Raw genomic sequence first — 19431 nt, 5'->3', positions numbered from 1 at the left:
TTTTTATGTGCAAACACATTTATAGCTGTGCAATTACAATGAAAAGATGAGCGTTTTTTAATCACGAGTAAAAAAAACAAAAAAAAACAAAAACAGCTAAAAGTGTTACTGCAGCCAGATAACATATTCTTAAATGAGGTGACATCTATGATGAAGCATCAGCCACGCATGCTGCTGCCCAAGCTTTTAGAGTATTAAATTCAAACATGGGAGGGGGAGGACAGATGAGGAGCAGAAGTCACCAGCGTTGGGTGCGTAATACTTGCCTTCCACACTTCACTATCAATTTTTCCTCCAAATTCACTCCACACCTGCTTCTACATAAAGCATTAAGACACAAACACAGATAGCGTTGGGTCGACACATGGAAGTCAAAGGAGGAGGAGGAGGAGGCATCAGAGGAATAAATTCAGTTGAAAGTCGTTATCTGACAAACTTACTCCAAACTCACTGATACGAGGCGTGCTAATTAGAAAACTCCACACTTTATCATTTTGAAAAAAAATACTTTTAAATTGAATAGCCCTACAAATATTTCATAAGAATTAAATATTTTTTATATGTTCATATATGAACAGTTTACATTAAACATAAATGTAATATTCATGTAGAAATATATATGTACGGTATATATATTTTTAATGTAAAATTTATGTACAATGCTGTGATTTATTCCCTTGCAGATTTTCTCTGTTTTTTATTTTTTTATTTTTTACACTTAAATGTCTCAGATCACACAAATTTTAACAACCTGGGGAAATTCACAAAAAGTAGTTTTCAAAGGATGATTTCATTTATTAAGGGAAAACGTTACACCCACCAGGCCATATGTGAAATAGTAATCGACAATAAATACAACCGGTTATTAGGGGGAAGTTATTTTTTTCACAGAGGTCCGGCGTGATTTGGCAAACTTTTTTCCTTAATAAATGAAACCATCTTTTGAAAATGGCTTTTTGTAATTAATCTGGTATATTTATCTGATATTCAAATTTGATTGATGATCTAAAACATTTAAGGGTGACATACAAAACAAAAATAAATTAGCTTTGTAATTATTTTCCACTGCAATTCATTCACATCTAAAGAAGTCATAAATATATAGCTGCTTTATGTTTGTATTTACTTAAAGCGAAGGCGCTTACCACTGGTAGTACATAGATCATCCACCAGTGGGCATAAGACAAGTATAGAACTAGATACAGTAGATGGTGAAAAGGTAGAGGTCGCCAACATATGCTAAAAAATGTTTTTTTTAGAGGTCCGGCAATATTCCCTAATTATTGTGTTCCTTAGTAGAATTTTATCTCGACCCTAATAATAAACTATTGTTTAATATAATACACACAGTTAAAGAATATGCCTGGGATCATTTAGGAAGGTTATAAAACATTTTTAACCTTCAAGAAACATTTGAGATCAGTAAAAGTGTCCTTTTGTTATTTCGAAGGCAATTACTTCAGAATGTATACAGAAATACTTCATGTTTAAATAAGAATATGGTGTACTTCAAATAAAGTCTGTTACGAGTTTTTATGCTGTGTCTGAAGTAAAATAAAACACTTGCAAAAGGAATCAATTGCCTAATTTTTGCCACAAACAAATTGTTAATTACCAAGGAGACAGGAGAGGCTAAAGACTGATTCTCCTACCTTGTCTTCATCTTCATGATATTGAGAACGATTTTCTTGATCGGGCGTCTCCTGTAAGGACGTGGAACGAGGCTAAAAAGGGAAAGAAAAAGAAAAATTAAATAAAATCTAGAATATAGTGAACGGGATTACAGTTTTTATTGAGAAGTGACAAAGGCTCCAGCGGCATGGAGGTCGCTCTCAACAGACTGACGTGCCAGAATCTCATCTGAGCACATCCATCCGTCAACATCACTCCATTCTCCCTGGATCAATATTTTATCTAGACGTCGCTGCTCTCTATCAGCCTCCTTTCCTCTCTTCACTTTATTCTATCATTCAGCATGATTGGCCAACTGATTCTCGCGGCACGACCGCGTTCCACATTTGAAACGTCAGGGCAGCCGCAGATCGTACGACAGTTTTAATAAAGAATGGAAAACCGTAATAAATTTACACGGTCTTCTTTAAAGGTATCCAAACTGCTTGTAATTTCTAACATTTTGTTAAATTACAACCACAAACTTCCACATTACAGACAGATTTTTTTTGACAGGTAAAAATCTAGAAAGTTTAGTCTGATGTCGCTAAATAAAGTTTTCAATGATTAATTGTTCAGCATTTGCAGCCAAGCAGACTTGATCTTCTATTCTATGTCATCAACCTTCTAACAACAGCAGTCAATTTAAATAAACTATTAAGAGAAAGACCAGAAAAAGTCATATTTTCAGTTTTCTGCAAGAAATGTAAAGGACACAGAAAACATGTGGAAGAAGATGATTGGGTCGGATGAGACTAGGCTTTAACTCTGAACCAAACTTTAATTTTTAAAATTTTAATAATTAAAATTTTTTTATTTTAATTAGTGCTTGGAGCATTATGATACGGGGGAGGTTTTTTTCCCCAAACACAAAACCTGTGGCAAGACAATCAATGTTCTCCATCTAATATGACTGACTTCGAGTTGTTTCATATATATACTGTATGTAACATATGTATTTACAAACTACATAAAAATTACGGTGAGAATATTCTCAATGATAAGGAGTCCTTGATCGTTTGTCCAAATACAAATTTATAGATGGTCTAATACTTACAAAGTAGCAGCTGTTAACAAATCCACATGTAGGGAGAGTGGACTCATGACTGGAGAGCGGCTCCACTGAGCTGTCAGAGGTCGTGCTTCCTGAACGAGTCGACGCTCTGAAAAAGATCTCCGCCTGTCATGACAAGAAAGCAGTTGTTTAAAAGAAGGTTGTATCTATCACAAAGCTTCTGGTGAGCTCTGTGACTGTCTGTTAGCATAACAATGTCTTATTTTGTGTCTTAAAAGAAAATAATTTCTCATATTAAGAAAAACAGCAATTATAACATACATGTTGTTTATCAGGACTTTTTCTTAGGTCCCAAGTTCAGAAAATGTCATAAACTCATCTAATCATCTAAGTATGAAATACCACATGTAAAAATATTTTTTCCTACAATGTAGATTTGGATTTTTAAAAAATCATAAACTGATTTCAAAACCGTATTAACAAGTGTAGACGTTTCAGCAGATTCATAAAATAATAAAAACAACCACTATCAATGGTTGTTTTTATGTTTTCATTTCCTCTCACTTCGTGGTCGGGAGTGGTCAGGGGGCTCAGGGAGCCCTGGGAGTGTTTACGCGGCACAGGGGCCGTGGGGTCAGTCAGGGCCGGGGTCTCATTCTGCCCAGGTGGAGGTGGACGAGTGGAGGGCCGCTCCCACTGGGTGGTGCCTGTAGGAATGTGCCAGTAGTAGATACCAGCCATGTCTGTGATCTTCTTCCATCCTGGAGGCAAGTCGGGATCGGTCTGGAACGACTGCTCACTCCAGATATCTGCAGAGAGATTAAAACATTAAAATAAGATTTGCAGACCCTTCACATGCTTTTCAGACAGCATTCACAAGCCCTTATATCTAATTTAAACCTAAATTCAGAAATCAATTTCCACATTGTATAGAAACTAATTTATTGCTTAACTGAAATAAACAAACACCCACAAAATATGACAAATTCACAAATAACCACAATGGTACGACTGCACAGAAAGTTACTCTTCTGGATGATCCAGCTGCTCTCTGAGCTGAAGGAACAGCTGTCCAGGATTACAAAACCACTCTGCAGCTGTCTTTTAAATAAGCCATGTCTCCATGTTCTCAAGCAACAGCGACAAATCTTGTTGATACAATTATGCAACATACACACACGCATACACACACACACACAATGGTCCAGGCCTATTTAGAAAAGTGATCATACAGGCAGAAATAGAACAGAACACAAAAAAGTACAACCAAACAAACACTGGGCTCAGTTTTAAAGCAATAAAGAGATACATTTGAAATGCGCTAGCGAAAGAATAGTACATATATAAAGACATTTAAAGACATATTGCTACTCAATGATGTAATTGTGTCATCTTCTTCTTGGAAGTTTAGATTCATTCATTGGTTTTATTCTTTGATTTCTTTTTTAAAATAATCGATCACAAGTCAAGTGCTACGCCTAAAGTATCCATCATCAAATGTGGGAACAGGCAGAAACTGAGCAGCAACATTGCAATAAACATGGATGTCTCTACTAGATCTAACTAATTTAAGTTGTACAGGAGTTGGATTAAATCATGGACACTCTTAAGGAGGGTACCTATTTTAGAAAAGAGATCAGAAGTAAAAGACACTTTTGATGGAAACAACTGAACAAGTTGGCAACATCCATCCATTTTCTAACACCCTTGTCCCTAGTGGGGTCAGCAGGGGTGCTGGTGCCTATCTCCAGCGAACATTTCGGACAAGAGGCGGGGTTCACCCTGGAAAAGTTCCCAGGCTGTTGCAGGGCAAAGCTGGCAACACAAACTCTGTAAGTATTCAGCTCCAGTTTCCACTTTGTCACATTATAACCTTGAACTTCAATGTGTTTTGTAGGAATTGTATGTGTTAGACCAAAGCACAGAAATAACCAACTGTGATGTAGAAAGTAAATTATACATTTCTTTCCAAATGTTTTGCAGATGAAAATCAGCAAAAGTGTGGTATAATTTTGTATTTATGCCCCCTCTAAAACTCTAAAACCCAAAGCCTAGTTGTCTTTCAACATTACCCACATCTAGCCTCTGTAAGACTCAGGTGGGAACATGATGTTTAAAATGATTTTTCCTCCATTGTGCGCTTGGTTGAAGCTAGGAGAAAACACTGAAGGTGGGAATGTAAATCATCGCACGCAGAAGTCCAATGAGGCTGAGAAGTGTTTGTTTTAAAACGGCACCAACTGTCTAAAAACATGTCAGTTCGCTCATCCTCTGTGAGCGACAAAAACAAACGTCCTCTAGAGGTGCGTTTCCACTTTGGGTTCCCGAAGGATTTCACTGCAGAACTTAACTTCCCAAAATCGTTTTGTCCCTTTGCTGATTGTTCCTTTTATTCTGTAATGCAATTACAACATTAAGCTTGAAGGAAAGAGGAAAAGTAAGGACAACTTCGATCGAGATTACAATCACATGTCAAATTCCAATTTATGACAATTTTGTTTTGATTAAGCGCTGAATCAGAAGAAAATGCTTTAATTCAGAGGAAATTTATCTCAAATAAGCAAACCCTATGGGATGAATCCTGTCTAAACATTAACCACTCACAAACATGCAGCAGCTGCTGCGCCATTCAAATTTAAAATCGATGTGTAATCAACAAACCTTAGCAGTTATTGCTTTAATCTGGATCTCAGAGCATAAACACTGCAAAATATTCTAATTTTACTGGTTAAAATCTCGTAAAGGCTTTGATGAGAGCGCAACCCTTTCTATATTCATCGCTCTCTACTGAGATTGGTGAATTCGATCAGCATCTTTAAATACAAACTCTGTAAAACACAGTAATATTCAGCATCTGTGACTGGGTTTAAAGGTTGTGTTTGCAAATAAAATTACTTATTTAAACTGTTTGCGGTATTTCTCGAAGCTGAAGCCCTTCTCGGCTAGCAGAATGCAACATCTGCTCACAGAGCGGTTGACTGTAGCCGTAATTTACGGGGCAGTCAGACGTTTAGAGGAAGAGCAAGCCGCGTAGTTACCAAAGACAGACTCGCACACACTTTACCAGAGAAGCACACACATTCACAGAACCACTGACGGCATGTTTGTGCACAGAAAATGGAGTTTGTAGATAAAGTAGTAAAAAGAAAAGGATGCCAGGCTGCAACCCAGGTTCTAGCAACTCATAAAAGTGATATAAGCTCTGAAGGACTGGCCAGCTGGAACAAGTGTGTGTGACTGTGACTGTTGTGATTGCAAAGTAATCTTAAAGTGCTGATGATGCTGATGAAACATGTTGTCATGACAGCAGGCCATATGTTATCATTATGACTCGGTCTGTCCTGATTGAGATGAAACTGTAAAACATGTGCTTACAGACACATGTCTTCGATGCAAAAGACATCAAATTATAATATCCAAGGAAATTGAATTCATTTAAAAGAAAATGCAAACATTTAATGTCCTCAAAAAAGTTTGTATATGCCACATTTTGTCATGTTAATGATAAACTTTATAAAAAAAAAAAAATTTCATAAACCATAAAAGTGGAAGATAAATGATACATACAGAGTGGTGGATTTTGTGTTTAGTCCAAAGTATAACTTTACAAGATGCTCAATATTTCTCTTTCTAATGTTTTGTTGTTTTTTTTCTCAAAACATTTCTACTTCATTCGCCTAACATTAGGACTTTATTCTGGTAATATTAAAACTTTATTCTCATGTGACTGTATTCTTGCAATATTATGACTGTATTTTCATAATTAGTAGAAATAAAAAATCTTAACCTAGCCCTAATATCCCATCATAGAGTTGACCTGCATACAAAGTCCAAATAAATAGAAGCTGTAAAACCCGCCTGTCAAACAAATGGTAGGCACTGGGCCCATTGCTGCAAATAAATCCAGATTTTCCTAAATTTACATTTTCAAATTTGATTAATGAATAATACTGATTCACCGCCGTGCCCCATAAAAACGTTCACCGGGTATGAATAGTTTTGCAGGCAACAGCGCATTGACGACACAAGGTGCTGTCTGTCCTGGACTCCAGCGTCTCTCAGAGCAAGGAACTGTGAAGCAATTTCTGCCGGGAGATGGAGTTCTATAAGCCGAGGAAAAAATAGGTCAAAGCAAATAAGGCTTCAACAGAGAGAGGCTGATTGTCTGGTGTGATCAGGAGAAAGGGCTGTGACAGAACTCAGGCCAGCGTGAGATGAGTGGAAATAGATTACACCATGAAGACACGGAAAGGAGGAAACACAGTTAGAGAAAATGTGCGGAGAGCTGAGACTGTTTTCAATGTTTGGAGGCTTCGTCATGGATCAGCACCATCAGCGGCGGTCTCTGCAAACACTGTGGGAGCCAAGGAACGACTTAGCATGCATGCAATGATGCACGCTGCTGTTGTAGTGCACTTAGGATGTTGATTAAAAAAATGCCACACATGAGCAACAGAGGCACTAGCCTGTGACATCCCCAGTTAGCACGCAGTTCCATGCAAGAATACAGTATAGCAGAGCAGAGGGGGAAGGGAGTAAAACACCTGAACACATACACATGTTCACCCCTGGCAAACACTGCCATGCATCCCCTCTGTCAGTCTCTTATCACTGGAATGATGCAGCATGCACAGAGCAGACAACATGAACTTCGTGTTAGAGGAAACACGGATGTCTACGAATCTGCACATGCACACTTACAGAGACACACTCAGACAGCGCTCAAACTCTAAGCCCACAGTGAAGCCTCCAGCCGATCCCGACAAATCCACCTACCCTCGTAATTGACAATCACAATGGCCAGCATATAGTCTTTCCCCAGCATCATAGTTAGCTAGCTGCCTCTCTCACAGCCAAGAACCTGCTGCTGTAATCAAAGCAAAAACCCCAGACAGTCAGAAAAAAGAGAGAGAGAGAGAGAGAGAGAGACAGAGAGAGAGGGGAGACACAGCAGAGAGAGGGTTGAGGGGAAAGAAGGAGAAAAGAGCCGTGGGTGGTCGTATTCAGATACGCAGCAGATTTTCTGTGAAAACAAAATCTAAAAAACCCCAAAAAAAACAGATTAAAGCAGCACTGAGATAAGTGCAAGCAAGACAGAGCGAGAAAGAGGCTGAGACAGAGGAGAAGGGAGAGAAGTGGTGCATCCCCTGCAGTTGAACTAGGTTTGCTGCTGTTGTCATCTTCTAAGTGGAGCGTCAAACAAAACCTGTCTCCTTTTTCTGTACCCAAACGAGCACATCTGAGCACACAGTGATAAATTAACAATGTAGTACAAGCAAGCCTTAATGAGAATGCTGATCACTTTTTTTTTCTCCACCTTCGCTTTGGTGTGTGTTTGTCGTATCAGATGTAGCAGGAATGCAATGAAGAGGTGGAGGAGCACAGATGAACAGGATGTTAAAGAAAAGCTGATGTTTTTAGAAAGATATTTTGAGACTGACTGTAAAACACACGACAGAAGGTTGTTCTCTTGTGGATGTTCGTTTTTGCCTTCATTTCAAGCAGCGATGTCCTCATTTGAACCCTGGTGGCTCAGGGTCCAGCTCAGAAGCCCCTCACAAAGTTCATTTTCTTTACTGTTGAGGCCAATTTTGTTAGCTGTACTTCCAGTAAGACATGTGGCGCAGTTTTGCAAAGCACGTTTTTTGACAACACTTGCCTTTTTTATGAAAACATAGGGCCGGACGATATGGCTGAAAACCATATCACGACATACTGTAAGTGTTTCATATCAATCTATATCAATAATTATTGATAAGTTAAATATCTGAACTTCTACCAAACTGACAGGACCTTTTCTGTTTCATTCACAGTTTTAACTCCACACCATTATTTATCATTTTTAAGCTGTTATGAGGCATGGTGGCAGAACCTTAAACTGCTGCTGAGCAAGTTACTCTGCAGGTTGTTGCTAGGTAACCAAAGAGTGGGTGAGTTGCTAGGTAACCAATGACTGAGCGAGTTAGTTGATGTCACCAACCGTGCTTAGTTGGTGACATCAACATCATTTAAGAAAATACATGCCAGTGATTTTCCAAAACATTAAAATTAATAAATGATTTTGCTGGGACTCTTTTCTGGCTGAGGGCATTAGGGGCTATAAAACAACTCAGACCAGAACATTTATTATTTGTCATACAATATGTGAAAGCTGAATAATATTCTTAGTCATGCAGGTTGTGGTAGTCATGGATTCTTGATTATAGGCCAGCTCGACTTTCTCTCTTGTTTCTAGGAGATGTCATATCTTCAAATGTAAATAACCCTCCAGCTTCAGTCCATCGTCTTGAAACTCAGCATAAATTATTAAAACTGAAGGATTGCAAATAAGAGCTTCGATGTCTTTAAGAAACGAGAAAGACCAGTTGCTTTCTGTTCAAGTACCGAAAAAGCTGGTGAATGTATGAGAAATGTGAAGGAAATTTCTTAAATAGGACACAAGTGACTCTCTTTAGTTCTACATGCCTCTATTTTTCCATCTGTATGTGGGCAAAGTTTTCAACTGTGTCTGTAATGTCCAAAGCGAGAGATCTACTAAACTTAAAGGTAGCATTTAGACAATGAAGTACAATGAAAGCACAAAGAAAGGATCTGCAAGCTTTTCTGTGTAAAATTAGTTTATGTTGGTCTTCTAAACAAAAAGTCTCCGCTTCACTAAAAAACAGACAAACTCCAGTGCATGAGCAAAAGTACCTTCATATAGGAATGTTCAATGACAATGTCTTTCACATTTAATGCAGTGTTGGGTAGAACTATGTTTACATGAAAAAGACAAACAGTGGCCTTTATGTTTCTATGAACTTAGCATTACTGTTTAATAATATTAAAATATCCAAAGTTAAAAATATTGCTGTGGTACTTAGTACTACTCTTTATTTAGTATTATTTATCAGAAAAAGTGTTTAGGATAAATCTGAATCTACTTAGTGCAAAAAACTAGGCTTGTTTAGTCACAGTGGTAAAATCTGATTAATCTTAGTGAGAAGACATATGAGAGAAGCATGCTATTTTAATTCCTATAATAATTATTATTCAGATGTATAATAGTAGGCTGCACAGTGGTGCAATAGGAGCACTGTTGCCCTGCAACAAGAAGGTCCTGGGTTTGATTCCCAGACTGGGGTTGAACTAAACTCCCCATTTTCATCCTTCAGCTTTCAGTTGTTTCCTGGAGGCCAAGACATGTTTTGTAATTCTGGGGCAAAAAATGTTGTAGAAGAAAATTGTTTTTGGTGGATGTGAGGGACTCGGCTCAGTTCACCTTTACAAAAAAGTTCTTTGCTATATTGAAGGATGGATGCTTGCTCCATCCTTCAATATAAACAGCTATCTGATAATAACGTATATTTCCATCAGAAAACTCTTGGAATATAAATGATGCTATCACTTTACATAAAGTAATGTAGGTTCAGTTTCCTACCTGCCTGCTTTCAAAGGCTTTAATTTTGTAAGAAAAGTATGTTTTTTCATGAGAAGATTTAAAGACCATGAAAGCAATTTTGATTTAATTATGTTAATGCTGTCAAGATTTGTTTTCTGAAACCAAAATATAAAGGTTTACACCTTTAAACATCTATTTTTCTCCTTTATTAGTCAGCACGGAAAGCAATACGTACAACTATCACTGTGAATGTATACAATCACAACACAATATTTAAAATATAAACAAGAACACCGAGATTAAGCCTCAGAGATCAGACAAATGAACTGTGTTGCTCAATAGATAGTATGGAAATTCAGAAAGATCTGCTGCTGGCAATCAAACTTGCAAAGAAATGAAACACAGACGCTCCGAGTCTTCAACTCGACAGAGCTGTGAGTCAACGGAAAAGCAGAAGGGGGAGAAAAAAAAGCCCTACGTCTACAGGACACAAATTGGTTTTCAGCAGTGAACAGTGTAGGGATCATGGCTGAAGAAGATGGAAGTATATAATTTGTCTGATGGGCCCAAATGAAAACTTTAGCATCTTATTTTAACACAATGCTGACAAGATACAATGAGCATATCAATAGATACTGCTCAGGACATTAGCAATAAGTGCTTTGAAAGAGGACAGGACGACAAAAGAGCTCATTCTACATAAAATCCAGGAAAAGAGAGAAACTGCCAGACAAAATTTTACCACAGATGAACTTGAAAAGACACCTTAAATTAGAAAAGACTGATTTTCAAATTACAACAGATGGATCCCTGCATGTTTATTCTTCCTCCATAGAGTTAAAAACAAAGTCTTATTTCCTAAGAGTTTGGTCAATTAATAAAAAAAGCAAAGGGAAACACTATCATGAAGCAAAACACAAGTCCTTTGATTTCTCAATCTCAAAAAAAAAATCTGAAGGGCACAAAATATAAAAGGGTAAAGGTCAGAACAGTCTGATTTTTCAGCAACATGCAAATGAATTGGCTCTTAGAGGTGCTTTTATTATGGGCCAAAGTAAAAAGCTTTACTGACTCAGCCATTGTTAATGAGTGCACAAGTGCTGTAGCTGAAACCCTAATGGAGGGAAAGCAAGAACAGGACTTGCACAGAAAACAAAGTGAGTTTAAATATTGACCTAAGATCAGCTAAAACATCTGGATGGTGCCATTTATGAGGAAATGTATATGCAGATGACTACGCTGCTGTGTCTGACAATGCACAGCTGTTAGTACATTAAAGTATGTTGCCTGCACTCATAAAAATATCTCTCTGCCAAAGCCAAACAGCTTCTGGTAGAGGGGGTGTGATAGTGTGGGGCAGCATCTCCCTCACTGGGAAAAAAAGACTTAGAAAGCAAACTCATCGCAGAGAAATAAGGTAAGATTCTGCAGCCAGAGGAAAACCCACATCTCCAGTCTTAGAGCTAAGCTCTGTCCTCACAGAACGGGATTCATCAGAGACAACCTCCGGAGTTTGGGAGTGGAGAGAATGGAAAGCCCCAAGTGTAGTCCGTACCTTAGCAAATACTTGTCAGATCAGAGTTTGAGTGTGCTCTTCTTTTCAGAGTGACCAACACAAACACACATAGTGACTATAAATTCTGGCTGAAAAATGAGATGCCGTCCCACAGCAGTGTGAGACCACGCTGGTGACGGATTTTAGGAGGAGATGACAGGCTGTTGTGGTTTTGTTCTTCATCACACTACTGAGGCCTCTGTTTCATGAGTACATGCTTTTAAACATCATTAATTGGAATTTATTGTGACAATGATAAATAAAAATCATATCATGATAGGAAATTTATCATGATAAATGATAATACAATAAATGCCCATCCAAACATGAAACACAAGTTGGTAGCAGAAGAATCTGCTTGGTTGTGTTTGAAAGGATTTGGCAGGTTTTTCATTGGAATAACTCAAAACACTCAGCTCTGCTACTAAACCCAGAAATGCATTTTCTGTGGTGCCATTTTAAGGGGACGCACACAGGCTTTCCGACAGGATAACATTTAATGCCCAGAAGCTGCAAAGAGATAACTGACCAATGAAAAGTATCCGTTTTTCAAAGTAAGTGTGTATTTAATATAGGAGGGTCTTTTTTTTTAAATACCTCCATAACATTTAGCAGAAAAATAAAGTCAGGCAGAGATTTTGTGTTAATTCATTGCAGATGGGCAGAGTTGACCGACTAACCACCCATGAGGTTACAAGGCCAGAACCAGGAGAGCTCAGAGCTGCAACGTTTGTTATTCCGTAAATGCATAACTGTTTCCATGAACCAACACAAACAGAGTTACCATAAATGGAAACATGTCATCAGTGAGAGGATGGCTGCAACCACTACAGAGCACACAAACATACACACAAAAAGTCCAGTCTGTGGCACTCAGCCTCACAAACAATCTGTCAGCAAACAACAGAAGCTATAAAGTTTAATGCAATAAAGTCTTTACAGCAGGAGTTTGATTTTGTGTGAGTACCTGTCTCCTCAGGGGAGTTGCTGTCCTGGGACAGAGTAGTCCAGCTCAACTCTTCATCACTGGGGTTTAGATTCTGGATGCGGTTCAACGCACAGTCTGTCTTTGCTCCAGTCCTCCGGTCCTTCTTTGTCTCTGGAGAGGAGGAGGAAGAGGAGGGGCAAGAGGCAGCAGAGAGCAGACGGGTGTCTTCTGGATTGCCTTGCCTTGGCGGGGAGAGTGGGGGAGGAACCCCAGAGTTCTTTTCTGATTGGAGGAGTGCAAGGTTGGACTGGAGTTCGGAGATGATTTCAGAACCTGAAGAAACTCTGCCCTCCTTCATGGGAGAATCGGGGTTCAGCATCAGCAAAGGCTTCCTCTCCTCCTCCTCCTCCTCCTCCAGCCCCTCCACCACCTCATCTTCCTCCATCTTCATCTTTGATGGGATTTCCTTTTCAGACAGAATGCTTATGTCGTCGGGCTCCTCCGCCTCAACGTTCAAGACAAAGTCTAAATCTGCCATACTGCCGTTCAGCTTGGTCTCATCCGTCCAGTTAATGTTACAATCTGCATCTGATTCCGTTTTCTGCTCCGACTCGCCGTCGCTGGTGGATCCTGGCCGCTGCTCAGCATCCGACTCAAACACATCCTCCTCTCGGTCGTTGTTCGTCAGAGAGTGACTGTCTTGCTCTTCTACCATGTTAACATTGGGATCATCAGCTATTGGTTCTGGATTACACTCGGGGTCTGTCAGGTCGGGGTCAGTTGTGTTTTTATTGTGGTCCTGACCGGCTTTACGCAGCTGGTTGGCCCCGTTCTTGGCTAGCTTGGGATTGTTGGGGGCTGCAGGCTGCGACGGGGACAAAGACGGCGATGTTGAAGGTGGCGCATTTTCTCCAAGGCCCATGGCGGCCTGGATGCTCGTGAGTGCATACTTTTTGCGACACTTGGGTGGCGTGGCCGAGCCTTGCTTGATGACGTCGCTGCTGAGTAGCTGATTGTGTGAAGAGCGGAGGCTGAGAGAGGTGGGAGGCGTGGCAGCAGGGCCATTGCAATTGGTCACATCCACTGACATCATTGTAACACGAGACAGAGGACCTACAATAGAAAACAAATTGGAGATTAATACATTTGACAACATACACGAATGTCAAAATAAAAAACATGATTAGCTATAGTATCATAAAATAGTTCTGTCCTGAGTGAGCAGTGAAGGCTGCTGTGATTAAGATGATTTTATACCCGAACGCAGAGCTGTGGCCAAGTTTTACCAAGCCACTCCGCTGCAATCAGTAGGAAAATTTGACTGAAATGAGTTTAGTTAAGATATTGTGAACTAAAGTGCTTAAATTAAATTTGTTCAAGATTCCTTAATGAAGATCTAACCTAAAGCATTAGGGATCTGAATGCTTCATTTATTTTAAATACAGAAAATATATCATTTATAGGTACTAACTGGATTAAAAGATCAGCTTCACATGAATGTTTTTCTGCCATTTTACAACTACTGCACAGCTAATTTTACAACGTTTCAAAGTTGCTTTAATAATAATAATAATGTGAATAATAAAGAATGATTGGCCATCTCTGCCAATTCTGTGTTGAGTAATATCTTTTTTGAAAATGTGCAGATTGTTCAAACACACAAAAAGCAATGCTGACCATATTTCAGCATATTATACTTGCACATAAATGCTAAAAACATGGTTTGTTTTGAGTGGTAATGAACACCAAGAACAATAAGACAAATCAAAGGATTTTTGTATACACATTTGGCTCTTTTTTTTTTAATTATTTCATGCATGAGAGTTTAGGTACTGAGCAGGTTGAAGTAAAAGCTGGACGTTGAGACTCGATGTGAATTTCTTACCTGTTGGGTATGAAGTCACTGACCGGCACTGCTCGCCACTTGGAGCTCTGAAGACTCAGCTGCAGATCTGAGCACCAAAGAAAGAAAAAGACACAGCAAAAGGATGATCATCGAAGAATGAAAGGAATCCTGAGTACTTCTTGGATGGTCCTCAGAGACCCCATTCATGCATGTGGAACCCGACTGCCACGGGTTTCTGTGGAAACCTACAGCTCTGTCAGGCTGTGAGGATTCTTGAGACATCACAGAAACCAAAAAAGAAAAAAAAAAGTGAACATACCTCAGTAACATTCACACACGGTATCTGAATTTTATAGATTATGAACAACGCCAACAGCTTGTCAAGAATGAATTCAGAACCAGACTTTTACTTGGACTCTTATCAAGAATGCATGCTTTACACAATTTGTTAAAAACAGACTTGTTAGGAAAGAAAACTTAATACTTACCAGAAAACTATGAATTTTGAGAAACACCAGGTTGCTGCAGGTCCATGTTGGTAGTCCGCAGCGCCTTCTTCAGCCAATCACTAAAGCAGCAGTGCACTGAAGGAACAAAACATAAAACAGGATTAATAACAGAGCACGAGGCAGGGTGAGCAGAGAGAGAATAGGGGGTACACATAAGGAGGACAAATAAAAAGGTATTAATTATTCACAAGCACAGTCAAACATTAATACTCAGGATGGCTGTGTGTTTGCATATATACACCTTATGAATGTGGGAACACAAAGCTCATTTTGTGCAGGGCTCATATTTCATAAAGTCTTGCCAACAATGTGCTGCCTGGAAATATCATAAACTTAATGCCACATGAGACCAGTCAACTCCTCTTCTTCTGCTTTCAAACAACACAATAAACACACGAACACACACTAACTTGTGCTACAAAAGCACTTATTAGGAGTCCAGACCAAAACTCAGAGAAGGGCAGAGAAACATGCCTGTTGACAGAGTGAAATAGAAAGTCTGTAATTAATAAAAACCACCTTTTTGGCAAACAGGATCTTATATGTGAATTTCAGTATCTTCAAAAGATGAACAACTAGGTTATACAGCAAACTAGCATCACAACAAAGTATTTTAGGGATTGATTAATGAGTTTTACAAACCCGGTTTCATGGTAAATATGGTAAATGACCTCCAGTTGCACTTTATCTAGTCCAGAGCTTCATTATTCATTCATTATGTGTATGTAAGCATATAAAACAATAAATATCAAAATGAATATTTTTATTCAACCAAGAAATTTGTTTCTGAAAGGAAATGAAAGAAATAATAGATAATAGAATCAATTTTGACAAAGTAATGTTTTGTTTTGTTTTTGAACATAAATATGCCAGGAGTATGAATAATTTTGTACTTTACTGCAGCACAAGATGTTGTCGGTGCCGTTACAACAACAAATCTGAGCTACTGGTCTTTCTCTTGTGTGTAAATAAAACTGTATTAGTTCTGCAATAAATGCTGCTTTTCTCACTGTTTTAAATGGCTGCATGATTTGAACAGCTGGATTAGACAGCAGGAACCGGTCATCTTCTGGAAACAGCACATTAAAGATGGTGAGAGAAGATTCAAGACAATAACTGCATATTTGGACAACCAAGTATACCCAATATTTTTTTAAATAGCTGAATTTGATAAACAGACTAAAGTGTTAAGCAACACATATTAAATTATTTCACACTTAAAGCTGTTTACCAGGGTACATAGCAGATTTATTAAACAAAGACAGACCATGGGATTGCACAACTGCTACTTGACACCCATACTTATGTGGTACTTAGGCTGTGCTGTCCTCTTACTACACAACAAACAAGCATCTGGTTTGATTGGCAAACCACCAACTCCAGTGAGAGGGTGCGACATGTAAGGAGCAGCTGTGTAATTTCGACCACCTGTACAAAGTTTAATGCTTTTTTTTTTCACCAAATAGCTTGAATTGGGACAGGTGAGATCGCGCTGGATCAGTTGTTGGATGAGGAGCAACACAACAGGTGTAAGTGTTTAAGAGCCTGGGCTGGCATTGAATCTTGAGGAACCACTGCTGTTATTGAACAGCAGAGAAGTGGAAAAAATGGTATGCAAATAAATGTCTGATGTTACAGGCATAATAAAAACCCATCTATGACCGAGACAAACACACGGAGAGAGGAGAGAAAGTTTCTGGATTAGAATTACAAGGCATGCTCGATTTCTTGAATCTTGCACCAACACGCCTGCATACCGGAGAATATATTTAAGTGAGAGAGTGAAAACATGTTTGTTCAAAAGGGGCGGATGTACATTAAAACTAGTGAGTAATTTCTCCTGAAACAGTCAATGACTGGTTTTTGAAGACGGGATGTAACACCTACAAAGGATATGCGTCTTTTTCTAAAATAGGAAACCACGTAGGATCTGTGGTTTCCTATCTGTCTATATGAGTCAAATAGGAAACCACATATTAAAAGTAATAAGATTTAAACAACAAATCTGTTAATGACTTAGAACTATTTGCATTGAGCCAAAAACCAACATTTGATAACAATGTTGCAGTGAGGCCAGTGATGTCTACTGGTTACATGAGGGTGCTGGTGGTTTGTAAGCTGTTGGATCTTCTCTTGAGGATCTAACTGCTAGCAGGAACAGGCTGGTATATCCAAGCCTGTTCCAAGTTTCAACATAGCAAAAAATAATAATAATAATAATAGCGCATTGAGCCGTCAAAGGAAAAGGAACATTGGTTGAACAAGTTCTTACAAAATCAAATCAATTGTAATTAGCCTACAATTTTCCCATTACCCTCTGTTATTTCTTGACCACTAAGATCCATATAAGGTATGAGCAAAAACTTTAAAACATTTTTTTTTTTTTTTACATGTGTCATGCTTCAATTGAAATCCTTTGTGGGAACTTCACAGATCTCCCTGTGGAACCAGAAGGGGCCTTTGTATAAGCAGCAGTTCTCCCTGAAACATGTAAACACACTTTGATGTAAAAAAAAAAAAAAAAAATCAGTGGAGTTTCCCCTTAGAGTTGCTGCTTCAACCTCACTGATTATTTCACTGCAAGCCAAATGCTTCAGTGGCAAAAAAAAAAAAGCTGAAAGCAGATAAGTAGAGACTACATGTGGGATGCTGTGTCATTTTCTGCCCCAAACACAGATGTCTGAGCTACAGATCTGGAGCACAGCAGGAGAACAAATAAACATTAAAACTACAACTTTCAACCCCAGAAATCCATCTGGTTGGGGGTTCCAACTGGACGGGATGAGTCTGTGAATGCAACGCCTTTTACGAGCCGCAGTGCACTGAGAGGCCTTCTGCTGCAGATAGGGGCTGCTTGGGGGGGTAATTACAGAGCTCCTATGTGGGCGGGGCAACCGTGACACTGACACACACACAGTACACACAAATAGTAAGTGTGAGGGCAAGCCATCCACATGAACTCACATGTAAACAGTTTATTACCCTGTCAGAAAACAAAAACATCTTCAAAAACAAAACTACAGAGAAATACTTTATCAGCAGATTGGGAGATGGACGGAAATTAGATCTCCATTGTTACATGGAGTAGGACGGTGACCTTTGACTGTTCTTGTGTGTTGGTGTCAGACAAACTTGGCAGTCTGGATAAAACAACAATAAAGGCAGCAGCTGCTAACACCCCACCTCTTCTGTCAGCCTGTCTGCCTGTTTCTGTTTCCTGCGTCACTGAAATCTTTTCCAAAACTCTGGAATGAGAGAATCCGCTTCAGCTGCAAAAGCCAAATGGATGCCAGCCAGAAGTTTGATTGGCCTCTCGTCTGTTCTTACTGTTTATCCCTCACAGGTTTTTCAGCATAACTCTTCATAGTTTCTATGTTAATCCTGATTGCCTTACCCTTTTCGTCCTTATTCATTCACCTTGAAAAACTATTCATACCCCTTAAACTTTTCCACACTACTACAAATATGATGCATTTTCCAGACTTTTAATAACCAAGAATCGAATATCTCACAGAACACTGATCGACTGATTATGTCCCAGCTGCAAACCTACCCATACATGGCAATCCACTTTATACCTAGTTCACATGGTAAGATTTTTATACCAGTTTAGTTCAGATTTTCCCATTACAACAATCTTAAGGAACCCAATCATTGCAATGATCATCTTAATAGATATTCCTGCAGTGAGTAATCTGACCCGCTTGGAAGCACGTCAGGACAGTTTCAATCTAAAATCGGAGATGTTCAACAGGTTGGATTGTCTTGGCTTGACGTGTTCCCCAAGGACAAACTAGATCGCAGCCTGCTGAATTTGACATTTAGCCAATCAGAAAGTGAGGTGATGGAAATATCTATGCCACAAACTTAACCTTAATAGAAGAGTGTCAGTAAAGAAATTTGACGTGTGTGGCAAGCCGTGCAGGTTCACAGCAAACATGGAAGTAGGTCAGAGTTCTTGTCAGATTAAATCCAAAATATCATCCATCATTTTTTCCTTATGCAGTCCTCTGTGATGGTATGGCACAAAAAGCTTGAGCAATACATTGACATTATAATGAGACAAAATGTAAAAGTTGAAGGGGTATAAATACTTCTTAAAATAGCATATGTAATCTGGCTTGCAGATCATCTCCATTTTCTTTGTTTTAGAAGAGATTTGCTGTCTTTTCTCATAAGTAAGAAGGACTGTAAACACTCATAAAACCAGCCTTTTCTCTCCACTACCCTGATTTACAGCCATCTTCCTGCTCCTCCTCCTCTTCTTTCCCCCCGTGCTCATGAGAAAAGCCCATCTGTTTCAAAAGCGACAGACAAGAGATGCAAACTGCAGCACACAGATGCTAGACTCTAGCAAATAAATAAATTGATGCATTATAATATAATGGCAAATAACAAAATAGAGCATCCAAATTGGTGCGTGTTCAACTTTTTGATCAGGATAAAGTGTAGGCCAGTAGCACAATGTGTGGAACTTATTTCCAGAACATTTGACAAGGACGGTTATTGATGTTGTCACTCTTCAA

At 38.9% G+C, this 19431-nt stretch overlaps 1 protein-coding gene across 5 annotated transcripts in view; it reads right to left on the bottom strand.

Annotated features, from left to right (window-relative positions):
• The window catches only part of apbb2b (amyloid beta (A4) precursor protein-binding, family B, member 2b), a 55666-nt gene that overhangs the window by 18277 nt on the left and 17958 nt on the right, over window positions 1–19431 (bottom strand). For 2 of the 5 annotated variants that reach the window (XM_032562347.1, XM_032562348.1), the window contains exons 2-8: window positions 14885–14980; window positions 14436–14502; window positions 12590–13663; window positions 3251–3495; window positions 2729–2851; window positions 1653–1724; window positions 267–317 (exon numbers count right to left, since the gene is read on the bottom strand). In XM_032562347.1, coding sequence (XP_032418238.1) covers window positions 267–317; window positions 1653–1724; window positions 2729–2851; window positions 3251–3495; window positions 12590–13643 — 1545 coding nt within the window. In that variant the 5' untranslated portion in view covers window positions 13644–13663; window positions 14436–14502; window positions 14885–14980. Of the gene's footprint in view, window positions 1–266; window positions 318–1652; window positions 1725–2728; window positions 2852–3250; window positions 3496–7462; window positions 7591–12589; window positions 13664–14435; window positions 14503–14884; window positions 14981–19431 lie in introns of those variants that run through there. The other 3 variants (XM_032562349.1, XM_032562350.1, XM_032562353.1) reach the window with 3 other exon arrangements.

This window comes from Xiphophorus hellerii, chromosome 5 (assembly GCF_003331165.1).
Source record: "Xiphophorus hellerii strain 12219 chromosome 5, Xiphophorus_hellerii-4.1, whole genome shotgun sequence".
In the NCBI taxonomy this organism is placed as follows: Eukaryota; Metazoa; Chordata; class Actinopteri; order Cyprinodontiformes; family Poeciliidae; genus Xiphophorus; species Xiphophorus hellerii.
The sequence above is the reverse complement of the archived record's forward strand: the minus strand, read 5'-3'. Positions and strand labels throughout refer to the sequence as shown.